Genomic DNA, 18,621 nt, shown 5'->3' with positions numbered 1-18,621 from the left:
TTTCAGTCAACTGCTGCATTAAAACTGTTAAACTGTGCAATGAAATATGTTCATCATGGATCCCGTCGTTACATTTTGTCCACCAACTGCACAGTGTAGTTGCCAAGCGTATTTTTGTTAAACGCAATCATGTAGTTAACAAGCTTTAAATAAACAGACTACTGGAGAAAGATAATTTATATTTTGTTTGGGACTGCCTTTTTTCATATGGCCAGGGAAAACAAACACATCAAATCTATCCCTCTTGGTCTCATTTACAGTAATTATGTTGGCAAATTTACAAATAAAAACAAACAACAGAAAATTAGATAATTTAAAGGCATATAATCTACTCAAAGGGAATTTGGGAAGGAAAACTGAAAAACACATTTTACATTTTGAATCAGTCTCTCCCTAATAATAATAAGAAACGCCTTAGCTGTCAATTAAAAGGTCATAGCAAGTTTAGGTCTAAAGATTTGTACTTTAATACTGTACAAGCCATTTAGCATGATACCATTTAGCCACAGTTGAAGCACAGTGGTCCACGATGTCTGCCAACAGTGTGTCTGATGCTGTGGGAGTGCTCTGATGCTACAAACACTTCATTTTGTGGTCAGGGTATGTTTTGCTGCACATCGAGTGTTCGCTTACGAACCTATACATTGCTAATGTTTGGATGTTCTTTGTTTTTTTTATGGACTAAAGTGACCTTGTTCAGGCTGCAGTGATCATATTTGCATCAGCCTCCAGGGGTGCTACAGTTTGCATCGACCTTTGACCTTCATTTAAAGGCCTGCTGTCGAGGACATGCTTGAAGAGCCCTGAAGCTCCGCCGGTAGACCAAACCGGTAAGAGTTGCTAGAGCAGTTGTTAGAGCGGTGATGATTCACCATCATTGACCAGATTCATTTACTAGAGATTATATTGAGTGTCGAGACTCTACCGGACTTGTGCTTAAATACTTGATGCAGCATTGTAGTCCTTTTAAACTGAGTTAAGTGGGATGTAGGCATGTGGTAATTTTGCATATGAGGTATTGCTGCTGTTTTTTTTTGCTTGATCTTGACCGAATTATTATCAGTTTTTGGCGTTTGACGAAGAATTGACCAGATAATTGTCACACTTGACTTCAAACAGAATATCTCAAATATAGTACAGCCTTTCAGAAAGATTGGTTTGACAATCTTTCTCTAGAAGGGAGTCTAATGAAGTGTCTAGCCTGAATTAGACTCTGGTATTTACTCTACATGGCCTGCACCAAATTGGGTTGGATTTCAGTCTAATCAGTCTGCATGCTGCCCCCTGACCAGTCACGCAGTTTCATCATTCCTTGTGCTTAAACTCTGGAGCACCATTGGCAGGTAGAGATGGAGGGTATCCAGTTCTGTCATTCTGGTGACTCTCAAAGCCAGTCTTCAGGCTTCCAAGTAGGCTGTGCTGTTAGAGCAACACAGGCATCTAAGATATCTGCAGAGGAAACGGAGCAGACAGCATAATCCTATACCACAAAACACATCATAATGGAGGGAACACGACTGTGTTTTTAATTATGATCAGTCATTTGAATCAGCTCCACTCCAAATGAAAGTTAGGCCCGTCATCCTCCTCGGGTTCCCTGAACATGCTCTTACTGTCAGTCCATAAAAGGCAACTTTTACCAGATCAGCCTGTTTCCTGTTGACGAGCCAGTGCTACACCTCTTCTGGAGGGACTTGCAGGCAACTGAAGAGCAAAGGTTTTTTTTTAGTGGACACTTGCCCTTGGTCACTTGGGGACACAGAATGTAATCCCTGCTGTATAATCTACACAGTGCTTTCACTGATGAGACAATGCTGACAAAAAAATCATCCTGTTTTTAACGGTTCTATTGCACTGGACTCCTAATTTCCCGTCACCATGTGGAAGGAAGTCCTCCAAGATACAGCTGAGTCAGTACAAGTAACAGGCCACAAACTGTGTGCCCAGGCCTACATGTTCACTGAGAAGATGCCCATGTACCAAGCTCAGATGGACTCCTGCCACCTATACCAAACTCAAAGCAGCCACTACAGAATGGGTTATTTTGGCCAATTTCTGCAGCACTGTAAAGAGGTTGAGCGTCACGTATGAATGCCTGAGTGTTTAACGTGTACATTTGGATCTCATTGAGAGCTTGGATCCAGATTTGACTAAATTGCAACAATGAGGAAACCATCAACGATTTTGTTGGGCAAGCGCAACATTCCAAGTATCATCTGGTTTAACCTAAAATCAATCTGGTTCAACCCAACAATTGTACCACTTTAAAAGGCCATAAGAAACACAGGTAATGTCAACTCAGACCAACCTTTAGTTGCTCTACTTACCTTCATCTCTCCTCTTGTACATTCACAGTGGAGCCACTAGATCCCATTGACCAGGCATTGTCACCAATTTCAACTGAAGTGGGCGAATGTATTTGAAAGCCAAGACTTTGTTGCATTGTGGTGACACCACATCAATTCATATAATGCACCCAGGCCGGCTGAGTGAAGAATAAGCTTGTGTAATGCAGAGAAAAGCTTCTCCTCTATTGCATTCATGCCTTCTCGTATTCTTCCTTTTGGTCTTGGTTGCCATTTTGTTGCAAACAGCAGCGACAAGCTGCTACAAGCTAATGACAGAATTACTTAAGAGCACTGGCAGTATAAAAATAGTGAGCACTAGGTAGATTTGACAAGTGAAGTAAGACGAGATGCACTTTTTCTGTTTACCATATTTCACACACATACACAATTCAGCATGAGCTATGTCTGGTGTTTATGTTTGTTGGTTATTATTGTTTGATATGATGTATTTTATGTCAGCGATGTGATGACCATGCGGATCATTTTTTATATAATTCAATTGGTTAGTTGCTGCAACCATTATAGGGCCAATTGTATTTCATTAATCAGAATGTGTGGATTATCTCATGTGCAAAATGTATTTACTTTGGAATAAAAATGAAATAAAAGATCCACATTTACAGTATAAAACCTGCAACTAAGTATGTTCAATGGATGACCTCAGTGTGTTTTGCAACATACTAATTTGTGCACTTGTATTTATGACTTTATTCAAAATGTAACAATATTACATTTATATCCATCCCATATTAAACACACACCTAAAGATACATGCACCTTTTAATGTAATGACGCTCTTCTGTATCACTAGCATTGCCTTAAATAATCTATACGGCTTTCTATCTATGCAGACCAAGATTAAATTAGCATTTTATTTATTTTTTTACAAGAACATGTCGAAGACCACACATACTGTATGTAGTTACAGACAAAAAAACATAAACTATGTTATATAATGTGACGGAGTCAATGTCGGAAAAGGTGCGAGGAGGAGAGCGAAAGAGAATAATGAGATTAATGGCTCTGATGTCCTAATGATGTCTTAGAAGAAGAAAAAAAAACAGAAAGCGGTTCAGAACATTGAGCGGTAAACAAGATGTCATCTTCTCTCCTGGGACTGTGAGGACGTTTGAGGGAGCAACAAACCTTTCCTCTGGGAACGTCTAATATACGACAATCTGACAGCAGTTATTCAAAATGGCAATTATTAAGACGACAGAGGGCAGGCAATGATGTGCGCTGATTTGTGTTTCCATTAACCTAAATTATGCACCTATCTCACATTTGTCCTAATGGATCACAGTGCAATGACGTCCATTGACGTCACATTTCAGATGAGCCGCATTGCAGTCGCATGCAAATGTGTGCATGCCAGGCTTTGTGTAAATGTGGAACTCCTTTTTTTTTTTTTATGATTTTCATTTTTCAACAAATAAGAGTAAACAGAGACAGTAATATGCTCATTTGTTGTTGAACTAGTTGCGAGCCAAGCTGTGAAGATGTGCATAACTCCCTCAGCCCCCCAGGGACCCTGTATTTTCATGGGCCTGCCTCTGACGTCAATGCTCCGGCTGTCCTGTGGATTGTCAGAACAGACTATTCAGTTGGGGGGAGGGGACTGGAAGTCTCTGTGGTGTGTGCCTGCCGCATGTGATGTGTGTGTGTGTGTGTGTGTGTGTGTGTTCATGCCTACATGGATGTAACTATGCTCCTGTGTGTGTGTTCATGTTTGTGTGTGCTTGCATGTGATCTGTAAATGTTTCACTTACATCTGGGGCGTGTGTGTGTGTGTGTGTGTGTGCAGAGTGCAAAAAGCGTGTACAGTGCTTTGAATCAGAAATGTGCTTAAGTGGATGAGGTCTGTAATGTGGGGGTAGGGGGGTAAGGCTGTGTGTGAACAAGCGCACACACGTCTGAAGATGTGCAGCTCTTATGTAGGGAGACTGAGGCCGTATAGTCATCAGGAGGATGTTTGCTAAAAACAGCCGAGAGGGGGGAACAGTTTAAGCATGGCTGCCGACCACTTCTCTCTTCAGTCAGCTGTTGATCCCCCAGCGGACGACAGTAAAGCTGCGTTTTCACCAACCGCCATAGGAACCTTCTGCATGTGACACACGCATTAAGGCACATGAGATTTCACCTTCTTTCATCATCGCCTTTTTTATTTCCATAAATTTCTCTTTAACTCGTATGATTCACAGAAAAATATGGGATTTGGTGGCAGGATAATGTTGTCGGAGAAAAGAGTGCGCACTGCCTTTTCAAATTGATACAGATCAAGCCGGAGAGAGCCCCGGCGGACATTTTGAGGTTTTCTTGGGTCTGTGGTTGCTTAGTTCATTTATTTCCAAACAAATAAAAAGATACTGTGATGTACATTTAGCCGTAAAATCCATTTGTTGACCAGTACGTCTGCCTATGATCGATGCTCTTCTGTAAATATATGATTTTTTACATTATCCTTAATGAAGCACAATCAACAAGGACCAGTAGTGGACTGTTACAAAGTACATTTAATCAAGTACATAAATACAAATTTATGGTAATCGACTTCTGCTCAAGTACATGTCAGAGGGAAATATTGTATAACTGTGTGATGAGCTTATAAAATGTGATGACTGTTGTAGATGAAATTACCCAACAGTAAATTAGACCTGAAATGGTTCCAGCTTCTCAAATTTGAGGAATACACTGCTTTTATATGCATGTGCACTTGTACTTGAAACAGTACAAGAAACAAAGGACAGCTCAAAATTTGCTGGGGTCATTCTGTTGCATTTTTCAACGTGAGACTTATGTGTCTTAAAACAGAATTCATACCATTTTATGCCACTATTTGCAAGGGCAAAAATACAGCTGTCTGTGTAGATAAAACCATTACTTTAGTGCAATTTATATTTATATTTCATCCCAATTGGGCTAAATAAACACAGTTGAATTGTAATTTTGGTTTGACCGGTCACGCTGGTCAGTTCACTTCCTGTTATGTAATAATCTTTCAAACTTTACAGCGGTTGCTCTGCCTCTTCCTCGAGCCGTGGATCAGAAGGGTTCACTGGTGGGTCACAAACAGAGTTGTGGCATCCCTTGTGATCTACCGCATTTCCCTATAAGTTCTTCAGTCATAACCGTCCCACATAAGCCCATAAACTTCCAGTGCTGGGAATGTTTTGAAGCAATTTTCTTAGATCTAAATTCCCGTGCATAAGCTACTTGAAGTGCAGGGAGGACGCACAGAGGTGAGCCCCGAGGGAGCTAACAGAGCTCTCTGAGCTTCTTCAACTCGGAGCTTCTCTATTTTTTGTGTGTGTTACATTTGACATTTGTAACAATCTAACAATCTCCTGCGTCATTAGTTTCATAATCCAGAGACAAAATACTATTAATGTTAATAGAATAAAAGTCATGAATATGTCTGTGAATTTTCAGATAGCAACCTAAAGTATCTATCCTCAAATAAAAGGCGGACAATATGCTGCATGTTAATGGTTCTATTTCACCTGAATGGCTGAATTTATTTGGCTTTCCCTTCAGCTCAACCTCCCGAATTCCTGGGCATTAGAAAATATTATTAGATTAGTATTTCAAACGAACAGATGCATGCTTTATTGCATTACTATTACACGTCAAATAATCAAAGGGCAGCATCGTACAGGTAAAATAAACTGACGTGTCACCGTAAGATGCATCCCTCATTTTAAGGGCTTTTCTCATCAGGCAGAAATTGGAGAGAATCCATTATGTTATACCTCTGAATGGACCAGCTGCTTGAAAGCGTAGGAATGCCAGTGATTGATAGCACGCATGCTGACGCAACCCGCCACAGCTCTCTCGCTCTCTCTCTCTCTCTCCCCCGATATGATCAGTATATGCTGCGGCCGTGAGGGAGTCTGGCACACTGTATGCTGTATCATGTTACCGACTCAGAGCTGTTGATGTGCAGTGTGAGCACTGATAACACAAGCACACATCTACAAAGGTTGCAGGGATAGGGAGCTCATTTCATTAGGAACTTGATGTGGGATCCTCACGTCAACTATACAGATTTCTTATTTTTTACAGATTAAAACAGGAATCACACCCCGTGTTGATACAAAGTGATATATTGATCTAAGATCTTCATGTATGCTGTAAATGATGTGCAGTTTTGCTATTCTCGGCACAAAATCAGTTCCGCAGCAGGATTGTTTTGCTCTGCCGATGTCCTGTAAATGAATTATGTTTCTCTTTTCTACATGGATATTAATAGCGGAAATATAAAGATCGGTGGTGATGCATTGCTTGGTTAGCTTCAAGGCAATAACAACAGTTAACAGGAACTAAGTGTGGCCTTAAAGACGTCAGAGACAGCTAAAGTGGTACAGGAAATCCTCTGACTCAGACTTGAATCTGAAAATAACAAAAAGAAAAAAGAAAATTTACACTGGGGTAATTCTATCATAATCTTGCCATTTTCTAATCCTAACTTTGTATAATCCAAACCATTGTTCAGCATTCTTATTTATCTGTGTATATAGCTTCTATTGTTTTTTTTTCTCCAGATTGTCTTCAGTCAGTGCAGAATGTATCATCTGCTTGACCTCAATTTGATGTTAATTAGGTTATTTTTTATCATTATCTTTATTATGGGATTGGATATTATTAGTATAGGATTATAACTGTAGTCCAAATATTTAGTTGCACTACAGATGTGAAGTTTTTGCATTCAAGCTTTCTGCACTGCTTTTGCTAAAGGAATGGACTACATTGATTTATTTCATTGTGCAAATTCAAGGCGATATTTACAATTGTAATTTATGTAAATGTACGCCTAGTGAAATAAATCAATTGAATGTATTCCTTTAGTAAATGTAAGTGTCTGCAGATATTTGAAGTCAGGAGCTAAAATATCAACAGTTACCCAGAAAAAGGCAGAAAGACAAATCTTGAGACAAAAGAACGTTATGGGAAATCTGAAATGATAGATAGACACAAATTAGACCTCGGTGTGATCAGCGTTTAGAGTCTAAACTTTAGACTGCCCCTGCATGCTCGCTCACTCTCACACACATTGTGTGTACATGCTTTCCTTATGCTGCACCGTAGTGAACGTGTTTTCAAACGTTTATTAAATGTACTAATACATATTTCTTCCAGAAAAATCACTTTTTGACTGCTGTATAAGAGGGACTGTTCTGAATGCTCATTGAACACAAGCCATTCATAAAATGTGGCGTGGAAGTACCCAATAATATAACTCATGCAGATCGATCCCTATTTTTAACTCTCTCTATCTGCAGAGGAGGTCAGGGGTCAGGGTCGGCACCTGGAAGGAATTCACTGCCTTGGTAAATAGCGACAGCAAAATGCTTAAACACCGGGCTGGACCTTTTTCAATCCTCGTATGCAAAAGTTGACGCTCCATTAAATGTGTCCTGTCGTGCTGTAAATGTGGAGCTCGGCGTCTCCTCCTTGACCACTGAGCTGTGGATCAGGAAACAGCAGCGCGTCTCTGGAGAGCACTGGGGTTATATGGCTCGGCCCCTTTACGCAGCCACATTCAGAAACGGGAACAGCAGCTCAGCAGCGTCAATGGTGCGCTTCTCAGACGCGTCAAATATGCTAAAACACCGGAAACGACGACGATTCACCCTTCAAAATAACCGTTAGATGTGTAGGAAAAAAAAGCGTAATGAATGAATCTTTGAACATCGGTGTTTTTTAGGCAATGACTCACATTTTTAAGCGCTCTGTCATAGTATTTGTGAATGTTTGCAGTAAGCCAAATATCTTAAATCAATGTATTTTAAAGGCTAATTTAGCCATAGGCATTAAAACTGCACGTTTAAAATAAATTCCTGAAAATTATTGTCTGACCTACTTAAATTCTTGACAAAATGTCTTCACGTTCATTGCAGTATTCCTGACAGGACACCCTACATACAATCATCATGCAGTGCTTTGGCTTTTACTTTGAAAACTAAAACGGAAGTCGTGCTAGATATTTGTAGATGACTTGACAGTGGCGCGCACCCGTCTTTCCCTCTCTCCCCATGTGCGTGTGTGTGTGCGCGTGTGTGTGTGTGTGTGTGTGTGTGTCTTTTGTACTCCCGTCCCTCTGTGTCTATGCGTCGTCGTCTCCGCTCCCCCAGTCTGCTGCTGCACATCCACAGCGGAGCCACCACGCCGAGGAGGCGGGCCGACTGTAGCTACACCTCGGCCAGCGGTGCTGGGTCATAGCGCTGGTGGAGGGGGGGCAGCACACTGCTCTTCTTGCCCTTCCAAAACCGTGCACAGCCTGAAGCATTGAAGACACCATCAGACTAACGCGTACTGGAATAGTTTTGGTTTTTGCTGAGACGCGCCAAGTTGCAGCTGCAGAGGCGCACTTTTCTCCGTGGCTCCTCTCTCCTCCTGCGCTCACAATCCGACATGGAAGATGGTCCGTCTTCAACAAGCTGTTTCAGAAGGTTAACGGACTGTTTCCCGGGTGCAAGTAGGTCTTCTTTTTTTTTTTTTTTACAAACACTGTGAAAGAGTGAAACAAAAAACAAACTGAAATTTACGCGAAATACAAAAAGCTTTGCTTGTCAGTAACCGTGCCAAAACATGTTGGTCGTGCAGGCGTTCGTTATTTGCCCATGCGTCTACCCAACTTTATGAATGACAGCTTGATAGCTGATGTAGATGGGTGGGGACTTCATTCGAGGGGGACCAGGCAGGACTGCAATACGGAAAATGTAGCGTGTGTCTCTTCAGTCCCCTTTTCATAAAATAAAGAGCGGGTTTATGAATCCCATCTCGGATATGAGCTGGTCCGGTCTAAGGAGGGGACAGTCAGCGGTGCTGCAATAAGACATGGCATCAAGAAGCGAAGCGAAGTCTTCAGCTCGCGCCGGAGTGAGGATAGACTGTGTAAATGCTGTTCAGCCCACTCCCTAACGAGAATTACATTTAAAAATATTCCTGTCGAAATAAGAGTTCAAGGCTATGGTTCAGGATTCATATTCTTGCAGACATTACTTTGTTTTAACAACTATATTAACACATATTTGTATTATTTGTTGCAATACTACTATAATAAAACTAATGGTATGCACACCATTCAATATATAGGTTTCTCGTTCCATAGCTGGGATAAATGTGTCCTAATAAAATTCAGTATGGCTTTTATGTCAGCTGTTTTGCTTATTTGCTTTTCTTTTTTTAAAGCTTTTTTTCTTATTGTCAGAGGCTGCTACACTCCGCAATTTAGCATTGTTTTAATTATTAAAAAAATAGAATTTATTGAGAAACACAATAAGAAATAGTATGCAAAAAGTTTAGTGAATGTATTTGTAATTTTCAGTAAATATTCACTTATAATGTACATTCCCACTCAGTGGTGAATTTACAGGCCTTATTGCATATTTTTGCAATTTTATCTGGTTTTGTATCTTTGTAATATTGCTGTATAGGAACTTATACTTTGGGAGTTATTGTAATTTATTTCTGTGATTGTAAATTACACTGTCTGTGTGCCACATGAATAACACTGTCCATGGTTCCATTTGTATAAGTGGCACCTCGAGTGACCTTTATGGCAACGCTGTAATAACCAGTTAGCAGTTTGGGTCCTGGGATACCGAGTGATGCCAAAATACACACATAGCAGTAAACTGCAGTCATGGAATGTATTATTGAGGTACAGTTTGTAGGTATCCCGCCTTCATACTGACCAAAGAAGGACAAGAATTTGAGATTACACAATGCTTCCACACTTTTTTGAATTAACTAAACAACTGTAGCTGCAGCTGACTAAATATTCAAATTGCAAATGTGTCCTTTCCGTGGGACTAACACATTTTTCTTTTATTTTGTGCTTAACTGTCTTGTCCTATTTTCTAACACTATAAAGAAGTCGTTTCACAATACACATTGACCAGAGTAAAAGTTAATCATTGACTGCCGGCTTCCACTTTTGTTGTAATTGTCATTATATGCGAGTGTCCTAGCTCACATTTATGCTGTAATGTTATATCGTACAGCTGTCAATTAATCTAGATTAAATGTAGGATTTGACACACGGTTTGCCTTCTCATTGCACGTTTCCCTGTGATTGGTTTAGGATCAGGGCATAATTTGATTATAATTTATCCAAGGCATGAACACTTATATTTGTGTTTTTATAGCACTGTTTACAAAGGCTTTTTGTGTTTTATTTTCTGGCAACTGCTGTCATGTTTATCCTTTCTGAAATGGGACTGGTTAAAGACAACGTATGTGTTGGCTCATTCACTTTCTGGATGCTCATGTGATTCTAAGCAGCGAGTTAGTCCTGGGAGATTATAAATAGCTGTTTGTAGCCTCACATTGCGGGGAAAAGGTGTGCGTGTTTTTGTGCATTGTTTGTGGATAGTTGTGTGGTCAGATTCGGCGGTCAGTCTGGGTCAGTCCTAATGTAATCTCTCAGGCATTTACAAACCCAATTGGTTGTCGACGAATTGCTTAACTCCGTGAAGAAGGCTATATTGTCCGACAGGAAGTGCTCACGCTGGACATTTCCTGCCTCACCGCGTGCCTTCTCCCACAGTGAGGACTTCTCTCTCAGCACAGAATATATAAATACATATAGTGATTGATTTGATTAAATATGTAAATTAATGCGCGATTTAAATTTGAATGGCTAAACAATTCCAGACCAGGCTGAACACATGCCAAATAGTCTCTTTGTGATTTCTCTTCAGTGTTTAGCTGTCAGGAAGTTCAAGCCAAAGACAATTAGCTTGTTCTGCAGTTTGAACCCTTTTTTTTTTATATATATATATCAAGATCCATGCAGGACCGGATCGGTGCCAGGGCACAGTGCACGATCTGAGCGGTGAGACAGATGACATTCTCCTCAAGGCGTCCGTTGACCCCTCGTCAGCTTGCCGTGGTTTGTTATCTGAGGGGATGGGAAAAGGCCACATGCGTGTAGATTTCTTTACAACTTGTCCTCGTGTCAAGGCTCATAAAAGAACAGGGCGCTGGAGAAGACGCACAGATCTGTGGTTCTCATTACCGGGTCCCCATTGGCCCCTTCTGCAGAGCGGCTGCAGAGTTCAGCATCAGTCCAGATGTTCAGCGGGGAACATGACCCCTGGTCACTGATGTGGCTCTGGGTGTGTGTGTGGGGGGGGGGGGGGGGCACAGAGGCAGCGCTACATCAAACCACCAGTTTGGGTGAGATGTGACCTCCGAGGCGGCAACCGCAGCTTTAGTTTGAAGGCTCGCCGTCGTAGGCTGTGTGATCTACCGCCTCTGGCTGTCTTTCAGGGAATGCACAAGAAACGTTTGAGTTAATAACGTGAGTTGAAGGTGAAGGTTGACCTGCTATGTGTCTATAACTGCAGCTGGAGTGTTGCTGCTTGCCTGTGACCACACTATTAGGCTGTGGATCAAGGGACATGCCTTATCTACATCTCAGTTTGCCATTTATAGCCCTTACCCTTTACATCTAATGACCTGGACCATGGAAGTGGAAATAATGCAAATTACATTTCCATGGAAATGTCCACCTCTCTGTCTCTCTTGAGTGTTAGGTGTGCATGTTTGTGCAGCGGTGTTGGTTTTCACCATGCGGGGGCGTGTCTCTGGAAGTGATCGGACTGCAGTTAAAAGTCCAGGGGGAAACAACGTTTTCTTAATTTGACACCTTTTCAGTGGCTGACTATTGATTGAGCCGCACCAGTCGCCTCACCCCTTGGCTGCCGTGGAATGTGTGTGTGTGTGTGTGTTCACCTGCATTTGCACACACACACATACCCAGGTTCACCGGCACAGGCTCAATGAATAAATTAGTGGAGCAGTGGGAGAGGAGTCAAAGCGTTTTCATCTTCAGTCTTTTTTTCCCCTCTTTGCCGCTCACTGAATGTGCGTGTTGGACGCTGTGCTCCAGCCCTCCCAGAGATAAGATAAGAACCACATGCTCTTCCCACCTCCTGGCAAGGGAGTCCCAGGCGGACCTGCTGACGCACGCACTCCCCCTCCCCTCCCTCCCCTTTCCTGCCTCAGCCTCATGTCAGGAAAGTGAAAAGTAGTACCTTGGCAGCTTGCCCTTGACTCTCTGCCAGACGGAGTGCGCTTCGAGAGAAGTGGTCTTTTCCCTTTTTCTCTCATGTGCCTTTTTCATCTATGTGTTGCAGAGGAGTTACATCTTGCTCACTAAACAGCCGCACCGCCGGGGTCGGCCTCCGCTGTTGACATTGCCGCCCGACATCGTTTGACAGGAGCGCTGAAGACACACGTTCCCTTCTATTCAGGCACTGTCACACAGATGGCCAACTGCTTCATGGGAAATAGAGATGAGTGATGGCGATCGGGCGGAGCTGGCCGTTGTTTTTAGGAGCTCTTAAAATGTTCCTTTACCTGCATATGTGAGTTTACTGTTTAAATTAAGCAAACAGTACCTCCAGGAATTTCCTACTTTACATTGCACGTTTCTCTAAATCTTGCAATATTTCAGCAAAAAAAAAGAAAAATCCATTTATGTCCCTTTTCTACATAAAATACTGGTAACCCAAATAACTCAGGTCAAATTAAGTTACACCTCACTCTCAACTACAGTAACCACTTTCCTTTCAACTGCCATATACATTTTCTGTTAGCTGAGAAGCCTTGTTAAACAGCCCTTTCCCCCAATGTACATACTGCACGCAACAACCTTCACCTGCCAGTTCTGACCTCAAACGAACCATTTTATTTATGGAACTTGTCGTTTCCGCCAGAGGATCATGCTATCGGTTGCGTGCGTGCATATGTGCGTGTGTCCATGAGCGAGTGTGCGCCTCTGTGTCTGTCCACGGCCCAATTTGGCATTCTACTGCAGTGAACTGCATAGTATTTTTGGTGGCCAGTTATGGCTGCATGCTCAAGGACCTCTTGTGGTTGCGGTGACTCTCAAAAAACACATTTTAGTGCCTGAATCATACTGCCATAGACTGCCTGTTGACTCCCCTCTCCCTACTCTTACTTGGTAGAGGCCGCTAGTGATAACACAGCCGAGTGCATCGCCGACCACCTATCTGCTACTCTGCACTCAGAGGGGGGGGGGGGGGGGGGGGGGGGGGGGAATAACAGTTTGCAGTGTGTTTGGCTAACAGCCAACAAAACTGCCAGTAGACACACTGCTGCAGAAGTATCAGCTGCTGCTCTCTGGTTCACTTTTATCGTTTTGTACAGTGTGTTTGGCTAGCAGCTAACAGAACTACCAGTACATTCACTGCTGTGCCTTCCCGCAACTCAGCCGCTGCTAAGGCAGACAGGTTGGTTAGTTTAATTTTGTTTTTGGCAAGACCGTGTGACGTGTCTCATATAAAGATTTCGAGGCGATTGCCTGCATACATTTTGAGTTTGAATGGAGTGTGTTTTACGACTTGGGCCTTACAGCTTATTGGTGTCTAGACCTGCAGTGAGCCAATTGTGAGTTGTGTTCATTCAATCACACAATACAGCGATGGTCGTTGCAGACACACCTGGCGGAGATCTGCACTCTAAAAAATGTTTGATCATCCATCATCATAACTTCAAAGACAAACTCATGAAGTGATGAACCTAAATTACAGTGTAATCCTGATGGGATTTACAAAGCATACCTTGTGATATGTGGATGAGTTTTCTCTCATCACAGACTCTTATATTCAGAAATTCAGATTTTAAAGTAGAAAAAAAAGAAAGAGAGAATGAGGTAGTTGAGCAGCAGCTGAAGGCGTCCAGTGCAACCCCCATCTCTGTTCGCCAGCTCTCAGATTGAAGGCTGAAGTGTTGTCGCGGCTTAAATCAAACATAATGTAAATTGTAGAATAAGGACAGACTTGTGGATACAGAGAGAGAAACGAGGCCTTTGCTTGAGCTTCTAATAGAAACGAAGCGTCCGAAATACTCGGGGACTTTCCGTTTGACGTATGTCTTTTTGTGACTCATATGAAATCTCACCATAACTGACTCAGCATCAGGTTTCTAAGCTGATGTTCATCTCAAAACGTTAAAGTTGCTACGTATACTAATAAAGCATGAAAGAATATTTATTGAAAGCCCATTTCAGACCATGCTCGATGCCGGACATTCCATATTAATGCCACGACCTGGTGCCACACACAATGAAGGTGCCCATTCTGTAAACGCATTCCCCGTCAAACAGGAGCGTGTTCATACTGAAACTTGGATGTGAGAGCGCAGAGACCCAGACTGGTTTGGCCTTCCCTTCCCAGTCCCAGGGTGTGGTGTGCTGCAGTCAAGATAAGTGTTATGCAACAATACCTCACTGAACATGAACTCAGGCTTCAGTTTTTGCACAGGAAGTCCAAGTCTGAGTCAGGCACCAAAATCTCTGCTAACTGGGCTTGAGCTGCTCACAAACACGCTGCAGAACAAGCAGCTTCCCAGCGCCTTCATTTAGAGTCAAGCTCATTTAAGCAGCGAGGTGGGAAGTACTTAAGCACTGCATTTAAGTACAATTTAAAAAAACGTCTACTTTGCATAAATATTTCAATTTTATGCTATACTTCTACTCCACTACATTTTAGAGATATACTTCTCTACTACATGTATCTGACAGCAAATAAAGACTGTATATCAAATAAAAAAAACATGATAAATGTTTAAAATACAACACTTTGTGAAAGACTAAACCAGTGGTTCCCATCCCTTTTGGCTTGTGACGGATGGTTTCATTTCATAACAGTTCAAGGCCCAATATTTCACAAAAATGATTTAAGAAAAGCCTTGTTCCCTATCAATAATCTTGCAACCACAGAGATTTATCTTGTGACCATTGGAGGAGGCCGCAGTCTCTGCACATCCTCCAGACATCTATATGTTGTAATCATGGGATGATGAGGATTTGGACATATTTAGTTTGTTCAATTTTGATGTGTTAATGTTTGACGTGTCATACATTGTGTTATTCTATCTTGATGACACCATTGTCTTCAGCAGCGTTGGTCCCAGTGGGAAGGACATTTTACTGAGGAGTAAAAGGAGAAAAAAAAGAACTCTGGCCAAACCAGTCACCAAGCGTTTGCTCCTACCACAGCAGTCTCTCCCTCCTGATTGAGAGAGCACATGTGGTTCCCAGTGGGGTTAACCATAGATCTGGCTGCACCTTTGCTTAGTTGCAGTCCCAGGCCCAGGACACTGAGGCATATCCCACAGCTCTGAGTGTCACTGCAGTCACATTAGGTTGAGCTGTGGCTCGAAAGGCTTAAGAAGGAATCAGAAGGAAAGTCCGTAAGGTCGACAGAAAGCATCAAGAATGTTCAGAAGAAAACTGTCATCATTTCGTCAGTGCTCTTACATTTTGCTTGAGAGGAAGTCGACCCTTGAAGGCTTTCCTGTCATGTGCACCGACCGGCTTCCGTTAATGCATCATGATATTGTATTACATTGAATCATCATAACATAATTTAATAGGATATGTCTGGTGATAGTCTATATTTTTCTTAATGTCAAGTACAGTGAAAAGAGCAAAACCAACCAATGGTTTTGCCTTCTGAAATAATCATCGGAGCACCAATAATGTATTAATCCGTTGCTGAAAATAATCCCCAGCAACACTATTTAATACTACAATGCCCACCTGTTATAATGCATTTTTTTAGATTTATGTCTTCAGTTGGGACAAATGGGCTTGGAGGTGACAGCCACAGACGTGTTGTGGAAGTCGGAAAGTACTGGGAGGCGAACTGACACATTGTTGGTTTTGGTCATTTTACAGAATGTTGACGATAACAAAAATGACACATATGGCCAACCTCATCCTTTACGCAATAATAAGCCTTGTTCTGATACTTTTTTACCTACTCCTATGATGTTAGTAAAAACTCAAATTTGCACTTTCAATCCATATTCTTGTACTTTTCAAACGTCCACGGGTTGAGTTAGGGGTCAGAAATAAACAGTGGCTGTTCTAGAGGGCCATGGTTTGCTCTTTCTTTGGTGCAGGCTGGTAATTCTAAGCACAGGGATGTACCCAGAACACCATTTTAGCAACCACTTATATGCCCACTGTAGAATTCTAAGCACTGCTGTTTGTTTTTGCCCCATGGAAATAGGACATTTGACTATTTCTGTTCATGTGCACACATATGATAGCTAAAATCATTTTCCACACAAAACCTGTATTCATAAAGAATAAAAAGGTTTTTGTAGTGTCACTAATCACAGGGCCTTCTTTGTTTCAAATAGGACAAAGTTGTGAGGGTATTTTGCAGTGCTTCCATTTTACTCCTTTCTGTGTGTCTTTCTGTCCCTTGCAGCTCCACCCACCCCCCCTTAACTTTCTCTGATTTATTAAGCCATATTCTGCCGATGTGCGTCAGAGCTGGCCAGGAGTCTCGTGAGGCGTTCCGTTCCTGAAGATCTGTGTCTCGTGTCTGGACAGCGTCAGGCTGCAGCGTCCTCCACCCCTCAAACTTACCCCCACCTCTGTTTGCCTTATTTGCCTGCAACCACAAGCCTGCTCGACCTATACCCACACACACACACACACACACACACACTGAGCAGATGATCAAGCGTAGCTGAAGATCAAATTATTTGTTCTGGGCGAACAGATCAAAGGTCGTAGGTGGCCGCTAAGACTGCTTACCAGAGTCGGGAGCACTTTGATTCTAAAAATCTCTATTCAAATAATTGCTATTCCTCAAGTGCAATTTTAAACACTTTGTAAAGACATACGAGAGATACCTGCAGCTGAAGTGGATGCTTCTAACTCCTGCATCTGGTTTTATTTTTTGTCATCTTGCACAACAGTCAGGTCTGTGCCACACATTAATTACCCTGATATCATACAAGATTTTAGACAAACACACACCACTCAGTAATATTTTCATGCTGTGTGTCTGTATGTTTGTGTGTCTGACGGCTGATAACCAGACATTATGTGAGAAAACGAAACAAACGATCTGTGCTGTCTGAATACAATGGCCTGCTTTCTACCCTTATCTGCTAACAGATATAATTACTGTGTGCCATACCATAAAATGGAAGTATAGCTTGGTCGCAGGATTTGTTTTTCTGTACCAGGAATTATTATACTCGGTTGCATTTCATGTCAGCATTGAGTTCACGGTCTCATGATGTCGTGACGTCTCACGGCTGAATTTATACAGAAGTCTTTGTTTTAGAAGCACACTCCATTTGTGTGAGTGACCTAAACATGATGGCTTCCTAGTGCATCACAACGGCCTCTCAGACGCCAGCGGGTGTATTAAAAACAACTTTCCCTCAACGATGGTCTGGCAAATGGCTTTTTTGACAACAAAGACAGTAAACAGCAGCACTTAGCGAGCTTTCGAGGACCTAATTGCCTATTAAGCACATTCGAGTCCTCCTTTATCCTGCTGCCTCTGTTGGGCGCTCCTATCCCTGGAGACACAGCTTTACAGTAAACATAAGCGAGCTAGCCCGGCTATCTGACAGCTTTAGCTGGAGCATAGGCGCTGTGCTGCCGCTCTCACCTCACAGTAAAGAGAAAGAGATGACCTTCGGCTGTTTCTAGTCTGTGCCTTTGTTTGGGGGAATGTCTGGAACACTGTGGGCCTTTGGCATATGACGTTTCCACCCTCTTATATCTCATGTTTCTCTCCTCCACACTCTTCTATTTTTGTATTTTTTTACACTTTGCTTAGTCATAAATAAAGCTGTGTTGTGCCTGAGCTAAAATACGTTTTTATTTCTTGTGCTTTTCAGGCTTGACAGATGAGAAAGTGAAGGCCTACCTCTCGCTTCACCCGCAGATGCTGGATGACTTTGTGTTGGAGAGTGTGAGCGCAGAGACGTTGGACAGATGGCTGAAGAGGAAGACCAGCAGCAGGCCTGCAGGTATACCCACTCCCACACACACACACACACACACACACACACACACACACACACACACACACACACACACGCACACGCAGCAGGGACAAACATGGAAACACACACACACATGCTGCAGCTCTCTGGATCACTGTGACATAATAATTGGATCAGCGGATTCCAGGATATTGATGCAGAGTTTGTAATTTCTGCGATATTTTGCTTCGGTTAAATGTTTATACTTTTTCGCTACATAATCTCATACGAGTTCCCGACTAGTCAACCACAAATACAGGCCGCAGCCACGTCAGTCGTTTGCTTTTATTGCGCTGAAAACCGAAAACCTTTTTTCTTAAAGACCCAGAGTAACCAGAGTGTGCCTCTGCGGGTTGTATTTATTATCCCGGCCATTTGCCGTACAAATCACTCATCTTCACATTTGTCTCCTTTAATCATCAGTGTGTGTGATAGA

The 18,621-nt window shown here is 42.3% G+C and overlaps 1 protein-coding gene across 4 annotated transcripts in view; it reads left to right on the top strand.

Annotated features, from left to right (window-relative positions):
• The window catches only part of pde10a (phosphodiesterase 10A), a gene marked incomplete at its 5' end in the record, with an annotated part of 50,420 nt that overhangs the window by 8,482 nt on the left and 23,317 nt on the right, over positions 1-18,621 (top strand). For 2 of the 4 annotated variants that reach the window (XM_079168288.1, XM_079168289.1), the window contains one exon: positions 18,039-18,170. In XM_079168288.1, the coding sequence (XP_079024414.1) occupies positions 18,039-18,170 (132 nt within the window). Of the gene's footprint in view, positions 1-8,734; positions 8,824-18,038; positions 18,171-18,621 lie in introns of those variants that run through there. The other 2 variants (XM_079168290.1, XM_079168287.1) reach the window with 2 other exon arrangements.

Source organism: Pholis gunnellus, assembly GCF_910591455.1.
Source record: "Pholis gunnellus genome assembly, chromosome: 11".
Taxonomy (NCBI): Eukaryota; Metazoa; Chordata; class Actinopteri; order Perciformes; family Pholidae; genus Pholis; species Pholis gunnellus.
Note: the sequence above shows the minus strand (reverse complement) of the source record. Positions and strands in the feature narration are given on the sequence as shown.